The 23,387-nt window shown below is 39.6% G+C and overlaps 1 protein-coding gene across 21 annotated transcripts in view; it reads right to left on the minus strand.

Moving 5' to 3' along the window:
* Positions 1-3,450: 3,450 nt before the first annotated feature.
* The window catches only part of STRBP (spermatid perinuclear RNA binding protein), a 72,872-nt gene continuing 52,935 nt past the window's right edge, over positions 3,451-23,387 (minus strand). For 6 of the 21 annotated variants that reach the window (XM_027777967.2, XM_055793723.1, XM_055793724.1 and 3 more), the window contains 2 exons: positions 22,152-22,275; positions 17,454-20,050 (listed from right to left, as the gene is read on the minus strand). In XM_027777967.2, coding sequence (XP_027633768.2) covers positions 19,869-20,050; positions 22,152-22,275 — 306 coding nt within the window. In that variant the 3' untranslated portion in view covers positions 17,454-19,868. The other 15 variants (XM_055793733.1, XM_055793732.1, XM_055793730.1 and 12 more) reach the window with 11 other exon arrangements.

The raw sequence follows: 23,387 nt of genomic DNA on the forward strand, positions 1-23,387 counted from the left end.
CTTCACTGCAGGCAGGAAATCCCACCTTTGGCAAGCGTCAGCACCTATGCAGAGGGTAAGAGGGAAGTGTTATTTGTGCTAGGTTATGTGACCCTTTTCTGAGATCCAAAGTTTTTGCCCGGTGTTCGTGCCTGGAGCAAGAAAGGTCCTTTTTGTATTACTGTAACAAGAGTACACACAGACAAATAAATGTGCTGGAAGGTATAGCCCCAAAGTGAAGATGAATTCAAGGCCCTGAAAGTGTTAGCAGCTCCAGTTCCTTTCAGTTGAATGTACCAAGGATCGGGGTCACAAAAAGGAAGGATAATTTACAGCTTAGCAAATGGGAAAGAGAAGAACACTTTCTAGCTGACTTGCTGGAACTCAATCCTGCAGCAAACAACCAGTCAGCATTATGCTGCGAGCAATTAAGTGAGGGGACACATCTGTTCTTGCAGAAAGAGGGGTGCTGTTCATGAAGAACTTGTGTTAGTTTAGCAGAGGGGATGGTTCTGGTGAAGAAATTACCCTTCTTTTTTATTGAAGTGTTGCCCTGTAAGGATAGGTAACAGTCAAGTTAAATGTAAAGTGCCGGTAGGGAGTTCTGCAGCTGAGACAGATTCCTCTGGCGCTGGGGAGATCAGGTGCTTGATGGAGGGACTGAAGGGGAGTGCAGTAGTTCTGTGGGACTTGGGTCTGATGATGAAATTTATGTTGCTACTGCTGGCAACCAGTGGACAGTTTCATGATCTGACTTCTTAAATGCTTTTTGTGGAACAATAGAAATAGATCCCATGCTTAAGTCTTTGCTCTGAGTGACAACTAACAGTTCTCACCCAGGTTAGCGGTCCTGTGGTGAGTAGGGTGTTGCTCAGACTATGATGCCTGTGTTTTCAGAAACCTAAATGCTGAAATGAGTGTCTTCTGATTTTTTTGCCAGGGAAACCTGTAATCATCAACATCCACAAGGCTGCTAAACAAAACAAGTGTTTGTGAGCCTGGGGAACACAGATGTCCTTGTTTGAGATACTGTGGAGTATCCCACTTCTCTTTTGAAAGTAGACACCTACTTTCACTCTGCATTAACTACTTTTCCTTAAAATTTTGCAAGTCTTTTAAAACAGACCAGCATCAATGTAGACCACCATGAGGGATGGTTTAGTGTTTGCTGTACACAGGCTGTAAGTGTGCTTTTGAGTAAATAGGTGCTTTTGTCAGCTCAGTGTCCCAAATGCTTGTTACAAAACCTTGCATTTGGGATCTGTTGTTTATTCATGAGAAAAGGGAACTGACATCCAGATAAATCAGGCTGCTGAAACTGAGAAAAGTAGGACATGGTATTTCCATTGTTTGGTATTGTGTGCTTATTGTAAAGTGAGACTAGAGCTAATTCTCTTGATTTTTTGGGGGCAGATTTATAGATGCAGCAGTTCATTGCATACGGAAGTGACAGGCTGGCTTGTTAGTTGCATGGACATAGGTCAAGAAATCATTTTTTTCCTGCTTCCTCTGTAATCAAATACACTTTTTCAAGGTGATGACGACTGCAGCAAGGTAAACTGGGCGTCCTGCTTAAGCAGATGGTTCTTTCTGCATGGATCCCTTCAGTGCTGTGCCAGCAAGGATGGGGCCAGAGTGGTCAAGCAACATTGGAGAGGTACTGAAAATGATGAAGGAGCTTTCTGTTGCAGATTTCACTGTATGCATTCATCTGCAGGTTGATAGTGAGAGACACTGCAGGATGCTGAGAAAAAGTAGAAGACTTGAGTATTGCTTGTTGGTTTGGAGGGGGCTGCAGGGAGAGGTGGGAACAGTAACGAGTACAAGGGGCCAGAAACCGCAGCTTCCCTGTTCTGCCAAGCAAGATTGTGTAACCGCCTGGACAGGTTGAGGTTAGTTACAGCAGGACAGGAATAAAACTAAGTAGGAGATTTCGGGCAGTTTCACAGTGAAGAAAGAAGGCCATGCCAGCCTCCTTTATCCATCTAGACTGAGTGTTGTATTACTGCTCCCATGCACCACTCCCTTATCTACCCCTTGTTTCATTCCTGTGAGGCCACAGAATGTCAGCCAGCTCCTGGAGTAGGCCCAGCTCTTTTCATTAGCTGTCACTGACCAGCAATTGCCAGGCTACTGCCGAAGAGCTGTCAGCCTTCTCAGCACCTCCAAGATGATAATCCTGAGGTAGCTTTCTGAATGACCTCTTAATAAGCTAGGTAACATTAATCATGTACATAGGTATGGTATTATGCTGATATGTAGGGTAAAACTGACCTCAGTTTCAGCCAAGTGTTAATGATGTTTTTCTTAACTGTCTTCAGTTCTTTATGGATCTTACTTGCTGAATATTTGACGGAGCTCTGAATTTTAAGTGATGCATGGTTTAGTTGGTTTTGGTACAGTGGTCGTTCAATAGCTCTTATGTGCATAACTGACTTGTTTGCCACACAACAGCAGACTCAGCTGGCTGCACACTCTTGTTGAATGCAAAGGTTTCATACCAAGTCTTATTCTAGTTATCATATATGCTAAGCTGTGGGGTTCCATACATCTGATTTTATTAAGAGCAATCTGAACTTCAGTCAGCTCACAACAGTTTTTAATCCTTCCTCAGGGCTGATCTCTTCTGAATTTGATTAATGACCTCTGCACTTAGACTTGAAATGCTGAATTAAAGACCAGAAAAAACACTTCTAAGGAAAGGTAAAAGCATATGATAAAATGATTTCTCTATCTTTCCTTCTAGAGTAAAACTGTGTTATGTTACTCTAGGCAACTGGAAATACTTGTATATATATTCCAGTAAATCTTCCCATGAGTTGCAGCCTCAAGCAAACAACAGCAGCCACACAATTCTCATGGTATTGTCTGTCTGGACAAGGAAATTGCTTGGAGTTGCTTCAGACCGCAGAGGACAAACTGGGTCCACAGGAATTTAATGTTTAGGAAATACAGTGAAATGAGAGGGGCAGGAGAAGGAAAAATGTCAGAGAGAATCTTACTCGTTCTTTACATATGTAATTTAAGAAAATAGACATCCAGTTTTTCTAATCAGCTAATCACTAGGAAATGCCCACTTTTTATTCTGAAGTAAAACTTGCCTTCCTGGCTAGTCTCATCACAGCCTTCTCTGGGTTTTCCTGTTGCTGCTTCCATTGGCTAACACCCAGAAGGATTTGTGCACAATTTCATTCTTGTATACTCTGTTCAGTGCCACCTTTGTGAAGGACTGAATTCTGCTTGTTACAGCATAAATGTGCATTATGTTTGCATCTCAAAGTCACAACTTTGCTAGTAATAATTTCTGATAAAACTGCAGCCTTAGGAAGCCTGTCTCCCCTTTCTGCTGTGCCCATGTACCTGACTAAAGCAGAATGGACTTCTCTGGTTTGGCTTCCCAGGCTTCAAAACACCTTAAAGCCAGTTTCCTCACTGTAAACAAAAAACCCCAAACCAATCATAAGGCCATAATTCCTGTTTACAGAGATAAGCCTTTATTGTATGCTATTGGAAGCAAATGGGACATGGTTAACGGTTTTATATACAGAGAAGTCTGTAGCATTGGGTTACAATCAGTGGCAAATGAACCAAGATTACAGTGCAGATCTAAGTGTTGTGTACAGTTAATAACAGTGGCTGGCGTACAAACCACAACACAGAAGCCAAATGAAGCCAAGTGTACAGGGTACAGCATCACGTGAGGAAGGAGCTTAATGTACAAAGAGCATTCCATTTACTTTACATTTGCAGGCTTTTTTGGCTAGTGAGTAGATAACAGGTCAATTTAAAATTCAGTGTGCAGTTATTTTTCTTCCCACTCAACTGCTACCAAATTAAGACAATTTGAACGTTCAGATTAATTTTTAATGCTATAAATACTAAGGTTGTTGCCAAATTGCTTTGTTTGAAGTTGCTTTATTTACGGTATAGTCAGGAATAGTTTAATCATCTTTGTTCTGTACAGATTACAAATTGGGAGAAATGGTAAATATTTTGAAAGTAGTCTGTAATTAGACCACAAGGATCTCTTGTACTTCATTTGGAAGTTTAATTCTGGGTACCTTCTTTTGAGAGAGGAATTTACTGGGAAGAAAGATGGAATTGTCGACCATATTACTCATTTGTAAAATTTGTTCATAGTATTTAAGGTTTAGATAGTTCAAAGGTCATACTTCTCATTGCCATATCCAATCTTAGTGTAAAAATAAACACTCTGTCCTCTGTGGATAAATAAATCCATCTGTTGGCTGCAGGTCAGACCTCTATTGGTGAAAGAGATTTAGAAAAATAGACCTTTTCTTTTAATGTTTACTATGCTGACCCACAAAGGGAAAGTGAAATTCATTCAAGTCTAGAAACAAATACAGTACAAGTGATTTATAGAATTGCATTCCTTCCCTCTACAAACTTGCTGAGCATGAAACACTGCCCCAAAGCACTGCCTCTGTCTTTTCCTTGTCTTGTAGAAGTAATTGTCATCAGAAAAGTCACATTATACTGCACTGACAGATTTCCTCTCTGTCTTCTAGTGTGCAGACTCTTAGTAGGGCTCTGCCTCCTGAGGATTCTTTGCTTAAGAAAGAATTCTTGAGATGGATGGGTGGTGGTAGTTTGGGTTATACAAAGGGGATGTTTTAGCCCAAATTAGCAGCAATTGTTTTAATTGATTGACTGTGGTGATTTTTGGTGAGTGGAAACTGAACCACTTAAAAAAAAAAAAGCTTATGAGTTGGACTTGGAAAACACCAGCCTTTCCTCAAAACTGCCACTTCTGAGACTGCTTCACATAGATGTCCTTCTCATTAAGGGGCTGGTACGTTTGGCAGTACAGGTTTCATGCTCAACTATGTCACAGAACTGGACAGGACTTGAAAAAGCATACAGCCCACTGGGACTTGCTCTGCTGTAGTATTTTAGTACTTTGGACAGCACACCCCACACCCAGCCGTGTTGCTCTCTTACAAGTGCAAGTGTCCCAGAATGGCTCTGGGACAGCCGGAGAACGGTGACATTCTGGAGTGGAAGTAGTAGTTAAGCACCAGTTGCTGGCCCCTGCAGAGGCTTGAGAGAACAGAATTGCTTCATAGAGAGCTTGTTGACCTAAAAAGCTTAGTCAGTTTGATCAATAAATATTGACTTAGGGTTAGGATCAGAAATAAGACACTGTACTTTGGAACTGGAAGACAGAGTCAACTTCCTCCCTTTTCTGTCCAAAAGGAGACTGGCTTTAAAACATTTGTCCTTAAGGACCTTTGTGATGTCTGATGTATATAACTCAGTAAATGTATATGAATGTAGCTATTCCTTTTTCAGGGAGGAGTAAATATATGACTGGACAAAGCTTCAAGGCTTTTTTCTGTGTGTGGTTTGTTTTTTTTTTTAACATCTGTTCTGTGTTGTGTTGTCCCTGAAGGCATATTTACCCACTCTTATGTTATGCAGCATTGCCCAGAGAACGGCTCTGTAGTTGAATATGCTCTCTGCAGTACAGCCTCCGTTTTCTTCCAGTATATGTGTATTTCCATGCAATAGATGTTATTAGAAAACTACACTTGTCTTTATCCTGTTGAGCAGGGAAGCAGTGATACTAGTTTGTACAGCAAATTAGAGTTTTCATAATTAAATTCATATAATCACTAAATTTCCAAAAGCTGTACTGCTGTAAATGCTGGTCTTCAGACCACCATTATTCTTGTTTTCCATCTGTTTATAAACTTCTTTGTGAAAATAATGAAAGAAGACTTCTCTCTCTCCTGACTACGTTTTACTTTGTTAGTTTACAGGATGCTTACAGGACTACAGGTTCTGTTGAGAGTGCAGCAATACGCACATGTCCGTATGCATAGATCATTAAACTGCAACAGTGCCAGTAGTGAAGCAAAACCTGCCATGTTCTGTTTCTCTTAATTAAGCTTTATTTATATGTGCCTATTGACTTAAGATGCAGTTAGTGTCCGCTGCTGAGATGACACAGTACCCTGAGTAACTTTGTGTTGATTACGCTTACACAAGCTTGTGCTTTTCTAAGAACATAGAAATGAGCACAAAGAAAATAAAGTAGTACATCAGGTTGTTTTCATGGAACACTGTTAATCAACTTATAGCAGCTTGGAAGTATGAAGTTTAAACTTACCTTCTGCTCTACTCCCTTTGAAACAGATGAGTACTATAATTAACTCCCCTCTAGCTTAAAAAAAAAAAAAAAAAAAAAAAGGAAATGGATAGAATCTGAAAACATGCTTTTCTGGTAAGGTGAACCTACTTTGTCATAACTAGTTACACCAATATTGGTGACCTGAAATATGTACATTACTGCATGTAGTTGTGGAAGCAGTATCTACTTCCCCTTGTTGCTATGCTGTTCTGTGTAAAAGCAAGTTGTCTAGAATACTGTGGGCATTGCAGAAATAAGTTACTAGTAGTACTTTAGGGGAAATTACTATTATTCCTTTCCTTCCCAAAATTCAGTTGAGTGCTATATACACTGTTGGAGCAATCTCCCTATTTTGGATAGGGCTGCATCGGGAATAGAATTTGTTCATTGGATTTCTCATGTTCTTCCTCCTCTGGAAAACCTTCCACCCTGGACTTATTTACTGAACAGAAAAAAAAAAAAAATACTAGCAGCTTTTAGCCTGCTATATAGATAGCTTAAACCATCAATTTCTTATGAATTACTGAAAAAACAGTATCATGTCCCCTGCTCTTAGTATATGAAGGCTCCTGGTTTGCCATAGTAGATATAAACTGCCTGATTTTACCACAGATTCTATTAATGGACTTGGAAAAGGCAGTGGAACTTTCCCTCCAACTTCCCATGTATGATGCTCAACCTTTAAGACAAGAGAAGGGCATTCTAGCTTCATTGTTTTCTTTTCTCTCTCTCTCTTGCCTCAGTCCATTCTACCAGGACCAGATGCATTCAGCAAGCATGTGCTCAAGTAGAAGCTGCATTACACCTCGTGAACTGCAAAGCAGCATAAGGCACCCGGAGCTTCTAGATGCAGGTAAGAGGCAGGAATGAGACTTAAGTCCACATGCTATTTCAGAATTAAAAATTAATTGCAAGTCTCACTCATTCCAGCTCCCCTGTACCAGTGAATGGCTAGCCAATTACATTCAATTAATGCCTTTTAGAATTAGTGTAATTTGTTCTACTAGAGATAACAGTCCAGAGGTTTTCACAAACATGCACTTCTGGCTAGCTATAAAACATTTTGATGTTTTTTATTTACACAGCATAGAAGAGACTGTACCTTTAATTACCTTATTGCCACAAACCTTTGAAGATGGAAATTCAGTCTCAATCTGTGTTTAAAATTTTTATGTGCTCTTTAAATTCTTGCAACTCTTATTTATCAATGGATTATTAATTAAACATGGAAGAGAACTCTCCCACTGAGAAGGCCTCAGTCTTTGCAAGTAGACTAGGCTTGTTGGGTTCTTTTAAAGTACACTTAACTATTAAACTACCTGTGGTACAGTATATATGACCTTAGATTGTACAGAGTTAAGGCACCAAATACAAGATAAAATAACATCCAAAATAAGAAATTTGCTTTAGAACTGCACATCTCCACATACCACTTCTGGACATTCATCTCCTCTTAAACATGAAGGTAAACATGTGGTCTGAATGCTTCACATGGCCACACGAATTGGAGAAAAAGACCAAAATACAACACTTTACTGAATTTAAATCTTACAGCATGATGAGGTTTTCTCTTAACATCACTCACACAGCTACTTTTAGTAAGGCATTGCATTGCCTACACAGTGTTCGACAGTCCTAGCAGAAAAAGCACCCTTTCTCCTGGAAGACCCCAGACTAGAGGAACAGGCATATGCGTCCTACTCATGCTTTTGTATTATCTTGGACATCAGTTACAAATGAACAACTGAATCAGTCCCATTTCCATGAGCAGAATGGGGAAAAAGGAAAATGTTTCAGGAGCACTAGAAAACCTAGACATAAATAAGTATGAATAAGATGACACAAATAAAGCTAAAGAGACAGAACTTCTGGGGTTAAGTAATAAAACAGCTTTGTGATGACAACTGTCTTAATGCCAAACAATTAATTACTAGCTTAAGTGGTTAACGTTCAAAAGAAAGTACAGGTGAAAACTGCTGCCACAATCCACAGGCATAGGACCTCAGTGCCAAGTTTCTCTGGCAGATTGTTCTAAAATGACTATAATAGAATTTCCACTTTACAGTAAGGATCAGTTTCACAGCAAACTAGATGTGCTAAAACAGAAGAATGAAACCAAATGAGCTGTTAGACAAGCTGTCTCATGTACTATAGATAGCAGCTGCAACTACAATATCCCTTCACTTTGCTTAAACAAGTCAATAAAGCATCTCATTTTTCAATTGGTTTATTCAGCAGGAAGCCTGAGAGGGTCTGTGTCCTGAACATTCAAGCTGAGTTACTGTTAAGACAGTGCAACCATTCTTAACAGAACTCCTCAATGAGTCCAGCAGAGAACTCATTTTCATTCTTTTCATGCCAGAGAGGAGAGGTCTTAGTCAGCCTCACAACTGAGAGCAACACTCTGAACTTCATATTTACATATCTCATCATGTGTCCAAAAGAATCCACTGCAGCGGAGTTCTTGTGTGGTTTCCCAGAGCCACCGGAAATAGTAGCTGTTTTTGTAAGCCGTTTACCGTGACTTGGAACTCAGCTGAAGCTGGGACATATTTTTCCCTTTATTAAGTAACAGGCAACTGTTACCAAGAATTTAGCTGAAGGCAAGAAGTTCTTATACCGAATGATCGTATCTTAACCTACCAAGCAAAAGAGGCAAACTGGCACTTTGGTCTGAGTAAAGACTGAAATAACTGTATTGTCTACTTGCTTTTCACTTACTCAGTTCTGGGGATGTGTTCAGGAAACCCACCTCTAGACTCTGATAATCTACGGGCTCTCAGAAGTACAGATGCAGAATTACAAAGGAAGCAAGGTGACACTTTCTTTCAGGGGATTGAAAAAAATGGACTGAAAAGACAGGGATTGCCAGGCTCACTCTCCAAGGACATTCCCAGGACTGGATATGGCATGGTAGGTTAAAGCTACTCATGTTTATTGCTATCTTGGAGTTCTGGAAGAAGCGCCAGGAGACTGATGTCCTACAGCTGAATAGCCGACAAATATGAGATTTTTTTTCCTAGACCACTTGAGAAATCTTCATGCCACTCTTCCTTCATTTTCTGCTTCCTAATAACACGAGGAACTTGCGGTCAGGGAAATTCTTCTCGATAGTTCAATGAAAGCAAAAAGCCTGAAATAGTTTTAATTTGTGCATTTTCCCCCAATTAAGTTCCTTCTGTGCCCTCTAGCCACTGACTTTTATTAAGACACACTTTAAATCTTTTTTTTCCTTCCAAGTGTTCTCAAATGAAGGGATCCTAGTCTCCAGAGATCGCAGATACCAGAGTAGTTTTCACAGATCTTTGTAAATGACTAGAAATAGTCCCTTGGCACATGAGTAAGTTGAATATTTGTAGGAAAGCCTGCTTCTCTGAAGTTTTTCATAGGCTGATTAAAAGTTTTTAAGAATCTAGACACTTTTATGAAACAATTCCATAATTAGAGAGAATCAGTTATTTACTGGGATGCTAGAAGGTGATCAGAAAAGGCAGGGAAGTAGGACAGAATTCACAGAAGCAAAGGTATTTAACTGCAGTGAAAACCACAGCAGCAGGGTTTACTGCACATTAAGTGGGAGCCATGACAATTGCTGCATCATCTAATTAGCTCACATTGGCTACATGACAGCAAATTGGATAGATTAGGAACCACCTACCCAGGCACTAAATTGTCTTTGTGAGGGCTGGATTGTGCACTGTGTTCAACAGAAATTGCTTGGGCAACACAGGCCGCGTGTTCCACATTCCCTTCATGAGTATAGGCTGGCCTCCCTCCATCCCACTGGCACAATGCCCAGGAATAAGGTCACCATGTTCCAGCTCCTGAATGTGTGCTTGAGGGAGACAGCAAGCACTGGCAGAGAGAGGACATGATGGCAGGAAGCATCATGTACCACATCTTCAGCTAGCCAAGCCCTCTAAACCAATCTGGTTGCCTAAAAGCTTCTCTAGATAGAACATGCCTGGAAAAATCTCATATGGCTGGCAAAGTAGGATTGAATTTCTACTTTTATTAAATACCTTACATCTTCAAAATTCACAGTTGCACATCTTGGAAAATGACAAGCATTCCTGCTGCCACTCGCCCATCATGAGGCATGGTTAGCAGTGCACCGTAATTAAGAGTTTCCATCTGTAAAGACTGCTGTTTAAAACTTAAGTTCTTTGACCACTGCAGCTGGTGAAGTGGAGGTGCCAGCTCCTTGCAGAGCTATGCAGTTCTGGAGTGGAGCTACCTGCTGAAATGTATCATAAGTATAAAAACACCACGTGTCTCCCGAAGTCACTTGCTGACAAATTTCTAAACAATACTTCTGTCTAGCTTTCACCTATTTCAAAACAAAAAAATACTGCATGACCTCACAGCAAGGTCATACCAGTGCTGCTCTTACACCAGTGCTACAGCTGTGTAAGAAGTCAACTGGGATTAAATTCTTTGAAGGGGAGATGGGCCAGAGAGAACAGGGCACTTCAGACACCCGTCAGCAATGCACCAGGCTGTTATACACATGTTTCTTCCTCATATGGTCCCATGAAACCCACACTAGTAGAAAGGGGAAGCACATACCTGCCTGATAATGGGTTTGTATGCAGGCGCAGCTAACAGCAAACAACTGCTGTTGTAAAAGTGGAACAGTCTGGATTTTAATCTCCCCATTCTGTAAATAGCCTCACTTGGTTCAGTGTTAACTGAGTAGGCCACCGAAGCTCAGTTGTTCTTCCAAAGTCAATGGTAATGCTGTTCACCTCCAATACAGACAGCATGTTAAACAGGTCAATTCTTTATTGTATGAAGTCTCTGGCTTCTTTTAATCTTCTCAGTGCCAGACACCATCTCCCAAAATACACTCTTATCATCTGGTTAGCTAAAACTAAGGTGGGTAGTGTACAGGCAGAGATTTCCCATAGTGGGCTATTTATGTATGTACTAATTGAAAGGAACTTTTTCAGAATTCTTTTTGATGAACTAAAATTCAAAATTAACATTGTAGACGAGGGTACTAGCAGCTGCACAAAGCATACGGAACTGTGTTTACATGTTTGGCTGTTGGGTATATCCAGAAATAGAAAGCTCAGTAGCCATAAACCAGAACTCTAATCGGACAGAGAAGGCACTTTAGACCATGCTCTGAGGCAGCTTTTAAAAAAGAAAGCCTGCAAGTATTATGCAAAAGAAAGGAGTTTCTAGTTCTGCCTTAGCAAAACAGTGATGGCTGCAACATTGATCAAGCAGATGTTACCCAAATTACTCATCAGATGATAGCCTGGTATTTCAGTTAGGTTAAAACCTACTGTGAGAATTCAACTGCTCTCTCAAATGCCAATATATTAGGCACTTCAAGAGTCTACATCCCTGACCCTTCAATACACAGGAATGTTTTGCTCCAAGTTCCACTGTCAAGGAGACAGGTTCCTAGGCAGTCTTTGACCTTAGGATCTTATCACTGATTCCAAGTGGCTGCAAAGCTCAGGATTTAGGAGTCTTAAGTACACTGTGTATTCCCCATATCAGGAAATGTTGTCTCCTACGGAGGAGTGCAGCAAAGGCAAGGGGACAAATTTCGGACAGAAGTACTTGCATTACGGACAAAAATGCATTAGAGAAATTTAGTATCCTTTCAGTGAAAAACAGAAGATCCAACAAAGTGAGAATTTAAAAAAAGCAGAAGAGTGGAATACTTAGGATTGTAAGAGCTAAAGGGTAATGACAGAAAAATATGGAAATTGACAGTTAAAGCAGTTCTGATGGAAACCAATACAAATGGATTAAGCTGCCAAGTACAGGCCACAAAGAAACAGATCAGATAAGAGTCAGCAAGACATTTTATTAATCAGTCCTTGAACTGGACAGTGCTTGTCAGACTGACATCAGTTAAGCCTAGGAAAGGAATACTCAAGAGAAGTTCATTATAATGCACCTTAACATTGCCTTGACGCATATAAAATACTGTCTTCCGAAGGAAAGTGAGCAGCCTGCTGCTCCACTGTCAGGACTGCTTAGCCTGACAGGCTGAAAGAATGAATTGAATTTTAAGTGAGCTTCAAACCAAGCCCCAGGTTTGCACCTTGAAGATAACAGCAGATGAAAATCTGCACCACCGAATGGGAAGGACATTCTGATGGCTCATCAATTGCACCTGCAAATGTAATCAAATGGTTATGTGCTTTCCCGGGCAAGTCACCCGTACAGTTCCTCAAGTTCATTTCCCCAGGTGCAAATATATAGGCCACTTGCAGGGTCAGGTTTCTGCCCACAGTAGCAAAGCTAACGATATTTAACAGCTATTTTTCTACATCAGCCTATGAATTCTATCCAGACAGGTCCCGAGTTATGGATAGCCTACACATGCAGTTATTTAGTGATCTGATGTTTCAATATTGAAATGGAATACAGTTTACTTTTGCTGTTACATTTTGATGCAAAACAACAAGCTTTTGGCCTGATACACTACTGCATATTCTGTACCAAGTGTTTTCCTGTTTTACATCGGCACAAACTGTGACCAGTCGGGGATTTTTATGCTTTCATCTCTGAATTGAGACCCTAAAATGCTAATAACACCACCATCAACTCCCTCCCTTTTGCTTTTTTTTTTTTAAACTGTTTTTATATAAAAAGAGTTGTTTCCAGCAACTTCAAGTACTGCAAGTACTGCAGTTGTGCAGTACTGTTCTATGCAACTTTGCATAATGCAAGGTTATATAAAGGCAAATTAAAAAAACCTAGTATTTTAAAACTACACATATCATGTGCACTATATAGGTCATAATCCAAAACCATTTTAATCCAAGTAAAATATTGTTAAAACATTTACTACAGAAATGAAAGTAATTATTTATGGATGGCTGTATCCTAATCTCTAGCTTTAGAAAACCACAGCTAAGCAAATTATTCATGCAGAGTTAAATCACTGCCTGCCTGCCTTCCTCCCCTCCCACTGCACCCACAAGAGGAAAGCAAACCTGGCTGCTTCATGAATTAATTTGGCCTAATGTAATTTGATCTCTGCAGATTTTAACTGTAATATCATCAAAGTCTTTCATTCTTCATTCAGTTTAGCTTTAATAGTTTGGGGAAATAATTTCTCTCCTTATTAGTTAGATAGTATCACACATTTCACTTCTCATTTTTATCCCACGTACCTACAACCATGGGATGGCTTTCAGTGCAGGCCATGGCCGTGGCTTTGGTACCTACCCAAATGTTTTCCACAGGTATGCAAGGAATGCAGTGCCTGACACACAGCAGTATCAATACAGCTTTTTATGCTACACAAGAGAAAAATATTTGAAGGAGAACAGTCTGTTGATAAAACCAAACAATTTCTTAAAAGTGTTAAGTAATATTTTCTTTTTTAACTGAAACGGGAGTATTTGAAGTGGCCTTGAAAAATACAAAGTTGGAATTCAGACCTATGTATTACCTGTTTAAACATTTAGTTCAACAAGACATAATAAAAACGCCATATACAAGATTGTCACAGGTAAATGAGATTTTTAGAAAAAAAGCAATAAAAATATTCTTTAAGCTGAAAATAAAATCTCTTACCTTTTATATCACGATCTCAGCTTACAGTCACTACATTTCTGCTTATTTTATACAAGTGCATATGGCTATGAAGGTCCGGAGAGAATGAGAATAAAGTGGTATTAACCTGCTGAAAACTGCTTAAAAGTCTTAAGCTGCAACATATAGATGTTCCAATACCATTAAAAAAAAACATTCACCTTTCAGTTATTGCTGATTGGTCATTCACAATCTCAAAATATCAACATACAAATATTTAAGAGGAAAAAAACTCAGTAAATTTAGAGCAGCAAAGTTTTGTGAACTAGCTGTTTACCAAATATGTTTTCCTATCATTTGATGATGATTTTAAGAGACACAAAAGCAATCCATTTGAAAGTCAAGTTCAGGCCTACCCTTTTTGTGCCTCATATTAATGATGTGGGGAAGAGAGAGAGAGAGAGAGAGACAATATATCATTTAGTTAGATTTTGGAAAAAAAAATATATTTTTTTTCTTCTGCCTTTTTGCTACATTTCATGTCTGCTGACATGCACAATGGTACAAAGCACTACAGCTCCAGAGCGACCATTGCAAGTCTTTGTAGCAAGTTTATAGGAAACACGCAAATACAGTCATAGTATTAAAATTCAGAAGTACTTAAAGTAGTGAAAGTAAATGCAGGATTCACTGCTTAAAGCAGGCACTCTGCTAGGTTTTCTTTCTTGTTTTGGTGTTTGGTTGTTTGGTTCCCCCTCCCCACCCCCCAACACACCAGTCTTTCCCTTCTAGTGTGAAGAAATAACCAGAAGTATATACACATCTATTGCTATGTACCCAAAGAAAGGACTGTGGCTTGGAGTAAGTATTGCTTTTCATTAAACGGAACAAAGTTCAAGAAGTGAGAAAAACACTTTAAAAAAAAGGAAAAAGGAAAAAAGCTCAGATTCCATGTCTGAAGTTGAGAAACCTCAAAACGAGCCACGTTTGTTCTTGCTTTTAAGACATGTACAAAATGCCATTTCGAGCCACACAACCTGATGGTTCTAGAAGTCAGAGAAGAAATCTTGAGGGCCCAAGTGAATAATAAAAGGTGCGATGCTGAGAGGCTGGCAATAGGGACTGTCAATGAAAAAACCACCTACAGTGGGAAAAGAGCAGAGAAGCAAAAACTTCACGTTAATTTCAGAGACTGGCTGAAGCTAAAGCTCCATTTAAATTTCTCTGCTCTTTTAGCTGCAAGTGGAATTTTCATTGTAAAATGGGCACTTTTAATTCTTTGAAGGTATTGAAACATCTAACACTTCCAAGGTTACCACTTTCTAAACAAAGAACTGACAGCTCATTCATATTTTCAGTAAAGCAGAGAAATGTAAAATATGCAGCAAGGGGGCAAGTTTACAATGTGGTTAGTAACTCCCAACAAATGACAAAAAAATAAAAAAATGACTTCTATAAATCATCTGAAATGACTGCCATCATGTTGGAAAAGAGCATAGCGCCCTCCTTGTTTTTGAAATAAGAATTATTTGGCTTATGAATGTTCATTGTATAGAATTGGTTCAGAATATATTTTGTTTGAATTTTTACAAGCTAGGGATTAAAAAAAAAAAAAGAAGAAAAAAAAAGAGACTACAAACAGTTGCCAATCAGGAGAACTCCGAAAGAGGGGTGGGGAAAAAACATGTGCAGAGGAAAGATTCCTTTAACGTATATTTGATTAACAAAAATGGGCTCTTATCAGCCATGCTTTTTCTGCTCCGTGATGGCTTCCTTTCATCCATAGGCCAGCAAAATATATCAGTGATTTATGAGCACCACTAAATTTGACTACATCCCCAAGACCCTGCTCTTTATTTTGACACTAACGCATGGATGACAACAGCAGGCTCACCACTACTTGTCAATAGATCTACGTTTTTTATTAAAGTACCACCAACACCAAACCAAAGCAAGAGCTACGGCAGAAGAAAAAACCATTTAAGATACAAACACATTCCTAAGCACAAATACTTAGCTTAAGAATAACAGCTGCAGTTAATTCCAAGAAAAGCAGCTTGTTACATAAGCCACCCCTTAATAAGCTTTTCTAATATTTCTTTCCCTCCAGTGGGGGGGCATAGGGGAGGAGGAACTTTACATTGCTTTAAGCACTGTTCTTACACCCTCTTCATATATAAAGCTCCCCCTGCCTCAGCAGCAGAGTCTGTTAGAGAACAGAGTGGATAAAGGCAATCTTAAAAGAGCATGAACATAAGCAAACCTACTGAAAAGCAACGGGTGAGGTCTGAGTAGAGAAGTGCAACCAACAACGCTGCTTATTTTGTGGGGTGATACCTTAATAAAGACTACTCGAATCCCTCGTTAGAGCCCACAGCCGTTGTTATGCAGAAGTCTACAGTACATGGAGACAGCACAGAGCTGGGGCCTGTCCTGGAATTTCAGACAGGTGCACACACTCCTTGTCGGAAAGAGGATTCTTTCGGTTTGAGCACCAACTCTTAGAAAAGTACTGGCCTATGGCTGAAGTGTGTCACTTTTCACAGCAGCACTCAACAAGAACTGGGACAATTAAATAGCAAGTTTTCATGGGGACCTTGTTGCTGCTTTAGATTCTTATAAATGTAAGGGGGAAAAGGAGAACCCTTTGTTTTAATATAAGATTGACAACTAAAATGCTTTCTGTAGAAATGGTGGATGGAAAATCAAGGGTGGGCAGACAATCTTAAAAGTGAAGAAGGCCACAAGAACAAGTACAATTTTTTTTAATTTTTTTTTTTTTTTTGTAAAAACAGAAATGAAAGGAAAACCAGCAGCTTTTGAGCTCTAAAGAACCTGATTGTAACATTATTGTCGTCCTTTCTCTGGGCAATACAGACTGAACTGTGTATCCCTGTAATTACATAACAAGAGTCCTTCAGTGGGAACTTCCTTTGTTTAATACTTATTTCACTGAATGCAACCTAATACAGAGAGACAGTCTAAGATTTAATTCCCTTTGTTTCATTTGTTTTTCAGTATTTTGTGTACGAGTGAAAAGCCTTCTTGGATAACTAAGACTGTGTCCAAAATCACAGTTACAGTATGCTGATCTTAAAGATTGTAAGGAAACTCAGGTACTGATGCTTAACTATAAAAAAATAAGATAAAACAATATTTTAACCCATACTTTACTAAGTTTATTACACAACATAATATTTACAAAGTTAAATGTTAACTGTAAAGTTTCTATTGTGTGGGTTTGGGGTTTTTTTATTTTTTATTTTTATTTTTTAAAGAACTATGCCCTGCATTTAATAACCCTACAACAAGTACAGGATGTTAACTGAATCTGTGTGACTGCATTAGGAAACAGGCAGTACTCTTGTGTTACAACAAAACAGTTTATTTGTGATCAGTGTTTTATATTCTATACATCCTTCACAAATTTAATTTTACATAATCGAATACTTCATTTAAAACGTAAGATTTAAGCTTCTAGTTCTTCCCTATAACAGAAGGCTGGTATAAGTTATTTGAAAATGAGGTAACATTTCACAGAACATTTTTTTCAAGTTTTAGAGAACTAAATTTGCATTTTGTTAAAATCAAGAAGTAGGAAAAAGATGTTTCTTTACAAATGACTTTGCTCAAGTATGTGTTCAAAGAAAACAGGATAAAAAGGCTTTTTTTCTTCTAACATTCTGTACTGTGTTGTTCAATCAATAGGAATTAGCTTCTGCCATTTGCTAAAAGAATGAGTAGTGGGGAACAGGATAAGTTGGGAATTTCATAACTGGTAACAGAACCATTCTCTTGGGTAAACCTACAGAGAGAAGAAAGGGAGAGGACTCCAAATGAGTTCAGTGATCCAAGAAAGTCAGATAAGAGCTTACAGTAGTGTTCTCATTAACCTTTTCCAGATCAGTCAGTCAATTTGATTTTAGGGTGCAGAGTCCCATAAACAGTAACACTTCAACACTTTGCACTCCAGATGGTTAGCTTAAAGTTTGCTTTTATTTCTGTCCTGGTGTTTGGTAAAATTAAAGTAAGCAATATTCTGAAAAGCAGAATGTGTATTTGGACTTGAAGCTCTACTTCATGAACTTTATGATAATTATCTCTATTATCTCATTCTATGTTCTGAGTTAATTTCAAAGACCAGTTACAATTGCATATATTCCAGACAGGCACTGCTGTGCCTGAAAGAGAACTCACAGGGAAACTGTTCAGCAGTTTTGATAAGCATCCAGGTAGGTCAGCCAAATATCAAGCACCTACAGTAAATTCTGCATGTCCTCTCCTGTATTGAAGTGGCAAATCTGGAAAGATTAATATCTGCCTGATTTTGTGATTATTAAAGAGTTCTTGTGGCCTCGCAAACTTCTGCACAATTAAACTTTTGTTTGGTTTTTTTAATCTTGCCTATTTAAATTCTAGTATTTAACCTATGTATCCATTTAGAAATCACAAAGCAGCAACAGCAGGTATTCCAGAGCACCAGATGATCAAAGTGAAGTTTCCCAACATGCAACAGCTTACAAAGGCAGAAAGACATGTTTACCTTACAGCCAAAAAAGCATTATCCCAGTACTTTGCATCACAATCATAAGACATTAAAAACAGAAACTCTTTATGTGAAAAATGGGAGCATTCAATTCCACAATGCTTTGAAGTCAGTGATATGTCACATATACACAGCTAAGTGATTAAAATCCAGCTCCCAAAATAGGCATCATGAGAAAAAAACAGAAAACGGAAGGAATGAATGAAAAAAGCAAGAAAAGCTGCGAGGGAAGTTGGTAACAACTGTATTCTTTTCTTCAGCAGGGAAGGGATTCTTCCTATGTCACTGTGTGTCACTGCTTGTAAAAATACATACATGCAGGTACTAGTCATCTTAGTTAGTCTGTGACTGCTGCTTGGAAAGAACCAAAGGGATTTTTAAAAAATCCATACCATGAAGTAAGCCCTCAACTGAATTCCCTTTTGTTTTTCCTTGAAAAACATGTAGCTGTTCCTTATGTAATGCAACCCAGCAGACACCACACCCCATGGGACAGCACTGCTGTTGGCTGCCACGCTGTCAGAGCACTTGGCCACTCAACAGGGCAGGAGTTCTAAAACTAGAGAGGTCGGCATCAATTTTGAAGGGAGAATTCCACACTGTGAGTGGAACCCGTAAGGCCCATTCTCCTTCCCCGTTGCACTGCAGGAGTACAGAGAAGGACCAGCTGGTCTTAGTCAAGCAAAGTGAACGCTTTCAATAAAGCGGCGGCAGCACTCTCCCATTGTTCATAGCTCATACCTCTAAAATAAAGTAATGAAATCAACATTTTACAATACTTTTAACTTTGTAATGCTATCAGGGGAGTTGGTATTGCCCAAGCTATACAAATTTGAAAGGAACAAGCATTGCAAATGCTACAAAAGCTAGAAAATTAATAGCAAACGGCAGGCTTATTTTCCCATATGAAAAACCACAGGCCTTGAAGTGTACTCAGTAGCAGGCTTTCCCCCTGTCCCAGTGACAGGAGAGGACAGCGGGACTGGCTCAGGTGGGCTCGCTTTTTGCGTGCCAGGACATATCACCGACTCCAAACTGCTTTGCTCCCATTGCCACATAAACCTCATTCAAAGTAACCAAAAGGGCCGGTTAGAGGTATGCATTGTTAGTCTAGCATAAAAAAAAGCCAGTGGGTAGGGAGAAGCTGAGTTAAGAAAAACCCTTCCGTCACAGCTCTTTGATTATTAGTTTACAATCTTCATGAAACCCATGCTTTGCCAGCCTAGTATCACTGTGTTTCTTAGCAAAAAGCATTGTGGCAAATTACCACGTCCTAGCTTCCTCGAAGTCTGATTGCTAATGGTGTAGGCTACACAGAAACCATTCTACTTGTCCCAGGCAGCAGTGTTGTAGCCTGTGGGGCAGCAGGGGGTGTATGTGAACACAGACTTCCTAGAGTTGACAGCATTAAGGGAGTTTTGTCCACAAGCCACTTACACTTGGGGACAAACATTTCACCAATGGTACTGTAATGCCATTTAGATAAATAAGGGTCAGAAATGCTGAAATAGGCCCTTCGGTAGTCTTTGAATGGAGCACAGATTGGCTGTAAAAAGTAAGAAAACTACTTCGATTCAGTTTCAGTATGAAAGGGAACAGGCAATTAGAACAAGCAGTCCTTCCACAAATCAGGCAAAGCATAGGCAAAAAAGCTACTCCAACCAAAAAAGAACCACAAGGTTATGGCATAGAAGTATTGTTGTTGTCATGGTTTAAGAGCTTTAATCTCTTTGAATTTCTCCTTGGACTGCCACATTTGGACTGCCACAACAGTTTCTGTATCATTTCTAGTTTGTTAATTATTGGGCTATACATACCGTAAGCTGGCGCAGCTGTACTATACCCATACGGTGCTCCGTAGCCTGCAATATGAACAGATAAAGGGATGGTTTTCATTTCCTACAGTATCTGAAGACAACCGGTGTTTGCATACCACCACACAGGGAGGGACCCTTTCTGGTACATGGAACAGGACCACAGAAAACCCAAACACACTAATATATATTAAACATTGCTTAAAACACTTAAAATCCTTCTTGAAGAACAAGCTACCTAATGACTTTACGCCTCAGCATCAAAGAGTTAAATTCCATATTTGATTTCCTTAGCATTTTCTTCTGGCTGAAGCCCTCAAGTCTGAGCAGGGAGTTGGCATGATCCACACATCCTGTATTTGCCTGTGTTCTTCCTAAAATACACACACACACATAATCTAAGGCAGAGAACAGTCATTTTCTTAAACTTCCATTGTAGAGGAGAATGCTGGATGCCTGAGGCAGATACCACATCACCATCAGTAAAGTGAATTCTGCCTTCTCTGCCATTGCTAACAGACAAAAGGAAGTTCCACACAGGACATCTGAATATCTAGAGGCATGCAGAGAACTATCTTTTTTTCCCCAAAGAGCTAAACATGACTCTGGAGTGAGACAAAAAGCAACAGCGGTAACACCAGTCTTGGTTACTACATCTCAGTAGTTCATGAAGGCTTTACAGTGGTTTTTTTCCTGGTGGGATCACTTGTGTCCATCACAGAAAGCAAGAAGAACAGGGGATGAAGAGAAATAATCAGTGAAGGCCAAGGCCAGTAAAAGCTTAACAACTACAGTAACTGGGAAATTAAACTTATTTCTGGAGTAATTCCATGCTGGCAAGAAGCATGCCCCTGGCAGGGTGAAGTGTCTCATAAATGACTCCTCATCCAGAAAGACAGTTCCAAAAACAATGTTAACAGCCATTAAAAATGAATTACTGGTTTTTAATATTTATAATTACATGAACATACAGGAACAATGAAGACGACATGCTGTCAGCTGTGCTAGGAAGCAAGTCTACCAAACAACACTGCTCTGCTATTAGCATGTGTGAACGGCTGAAGGGTGTAATTAGAGCTCATGCCGTAATCTGAAAACCTGAGCACAAGGAATAGAAGTTTTATTTTTTGGAAGCTACTGGATTTGCTTTGACTAAGGAATCTCCAGCATCTCATTCTTACAAATTTGTGGTTCTTATTCTAAGTAAAAACAATATTGAGATTCTTTTCACACGTCACCTGCAAGCCTCAGACATGTTGCAGAGAGTCACAAACAACGCACTCCGAAAAGGGGAATGAGAAAGTAAACATTTAGTTAAAATTTTCTTGTGTTTACATTTTAACACCTTACACTTTGTGTGCCTGTCGTTTTCAAAACAACACAACAAATCCCCCTGCACTGTTTTGTACCAGTCAGTAGTGGCTGCCCACTTCAGTTCTTCAAGCTGGAATGGGTTTGCTTCTGATGGCTGCAAGTCTGCCCTAAGGAATCGGCAGCGAGATAACCTGACCAGCCAGTCACCTGCTCTGCCTTGTAAGCACCATGGATAAAGTGGACCAGAAGGCTCTTGGATTTCAAAACATGCTTCTGCTAATCAGAACAACGCAGCACGGATCATGAATTAACATCAGCCAGTGTATGAATGGAAATTCTTTGCTTTTTGGTTTTTGGCCACCACAGAAGCTACTAATAGATGCTGTGCTCACATGCACAATTCATGTCTAAAGTTTCTGGGAATACAGTGACTCCAGAGCCTGCCAACCTGATCTCCACAAGGGTTTCTTGGGAAAGCCACTCCTAATGCTGAAGAGCACATGATCCAGGAGGTTCTTAGCTAGGAAGAGAATTTTGGGAATTGTGCCATGGCAGTGAACTATGAAGACAACATATAATAACAAAGCCAGGAAAACCATTATGCTCATAACTGTGTGCTCTGTGTATGCCAAGCTTCAAGTTGTACACTCATAAAGGACAGGTACTGCCAGTTTTTCAGGTCTTTGATTTATTTAAAGCCCCACGAATTCTCCCTTTTGCTTCATCTCAGATGATTAAAGCTGAAGAAATCACTTGAATAGGTGACTGACACACATGGAAAAGAACACCCCCAGCAGCCAAAATTAAACCATAAGCTATTAGTGTCATGCCATACCTGGTGTTATGTATCCAGTAGCAGCAGCTGCCCCAACAAATGCCCCTCGTGTTAAAGCACCTCGTCCTCTGCCTCGAACAGCCTGGACTGCTGCAGAAACAGCTGTATTGACAACCCCTTTAGTCTGCCCAGAGTAATAAAAATGCAATTCAGAATGTGAAATCATTGCTGGAAATAAAAGGCCATCTGCATTAAATCACCACTTTTTAAAGAGATTTTTAAATATGGTTGATGCACCAGTCTTGATAAAGGCAGAATAACTGTAGCAGTACTGTCCTAAAGAATCTGATGGACAGAAACCAAGTGAGTCCTTTGCCAGGTCACTGCCAGCAGTGCAGAACGCTGAGTCCAGCGCATTCACTTCACTCTGACCCAACAGTCTGCACGGTCGGACTGTGTGTTATATACCTTGGTTTTAGTCGTGGGCATGAATACTCATGGCTTCTGACCCTTTCTATGCTGCGTCTTGCTGCTGCCTTTCCCACCTCCTTAAAAGCTTCCTCTCCTCTATCTACAATATTGTCTTTGCTTCTCTCCTACCATTCTGAACCCACATAACTGCAGCAGGGCCAGGGTTTCACCCCAAAGACCAGTAACCACCTGATGACAACACTGGACTGTTTTAACCTAATTGTACTAGAGTGCCACCTTCTTTTCCCATCGTTACTACCCACAGGCGAAAGAACAGCAAGGAGTTAGAGAAGCTGGTGTTGCTCAGTGCATCACAGCACAGCTTTGCTGAACTAGATGCCCTGACTGCTCCCTGAAAACAATAAAATCATGCAAATCCAGGTATTTCAAAGACATGTTTGGCAGTTTACTGCCATCACTGACCTACTGAAAAAATAAAAATCAGAATGTAGGAAGTGCCTGAATCAGAGGTCATTTGTATATTTTAACTGCATGTGGAACATTATCCTGTGAGGACATGTTTTTCTCATTTACTAGACTTCCAACATAGTAATGGAAACTGAAATACTTCTAACCAAAGATACTGGTGAAATTAAGAGGACTTGGTTACAGAACAAAAACAAAAATAAGATGTGATTGTTGTATTTTGTAAGGGTATTTTATGATACATTCTTCTCCAGCATGAAATGTTAAGAAAATCCTAATGTATTTGCACAAAAGAGACACAAATTTTAATTCTCAGGACTTAGTTCAGACTGTAGCCCTCTGGAGGAAGAACACTTGATTAGTTTCTGCTCTGCTCAACCTTAATCTTAATAGATTTGA

Source organism: Falco peregrinus, chromosome 1, assembly GCF_023634155.1.
Source record: "Falco peregrinus isolate bFalPer1 chromosome 1, bFalPer1.pri, whole genome shotgun sequence".
Classification (NCBI taxonomy): domain Eukaryota; kingdom Metazoa; phylum Chordata; class Aves; order Falconiformes; family Falconidae; genus Falco; species Falco peregrinus.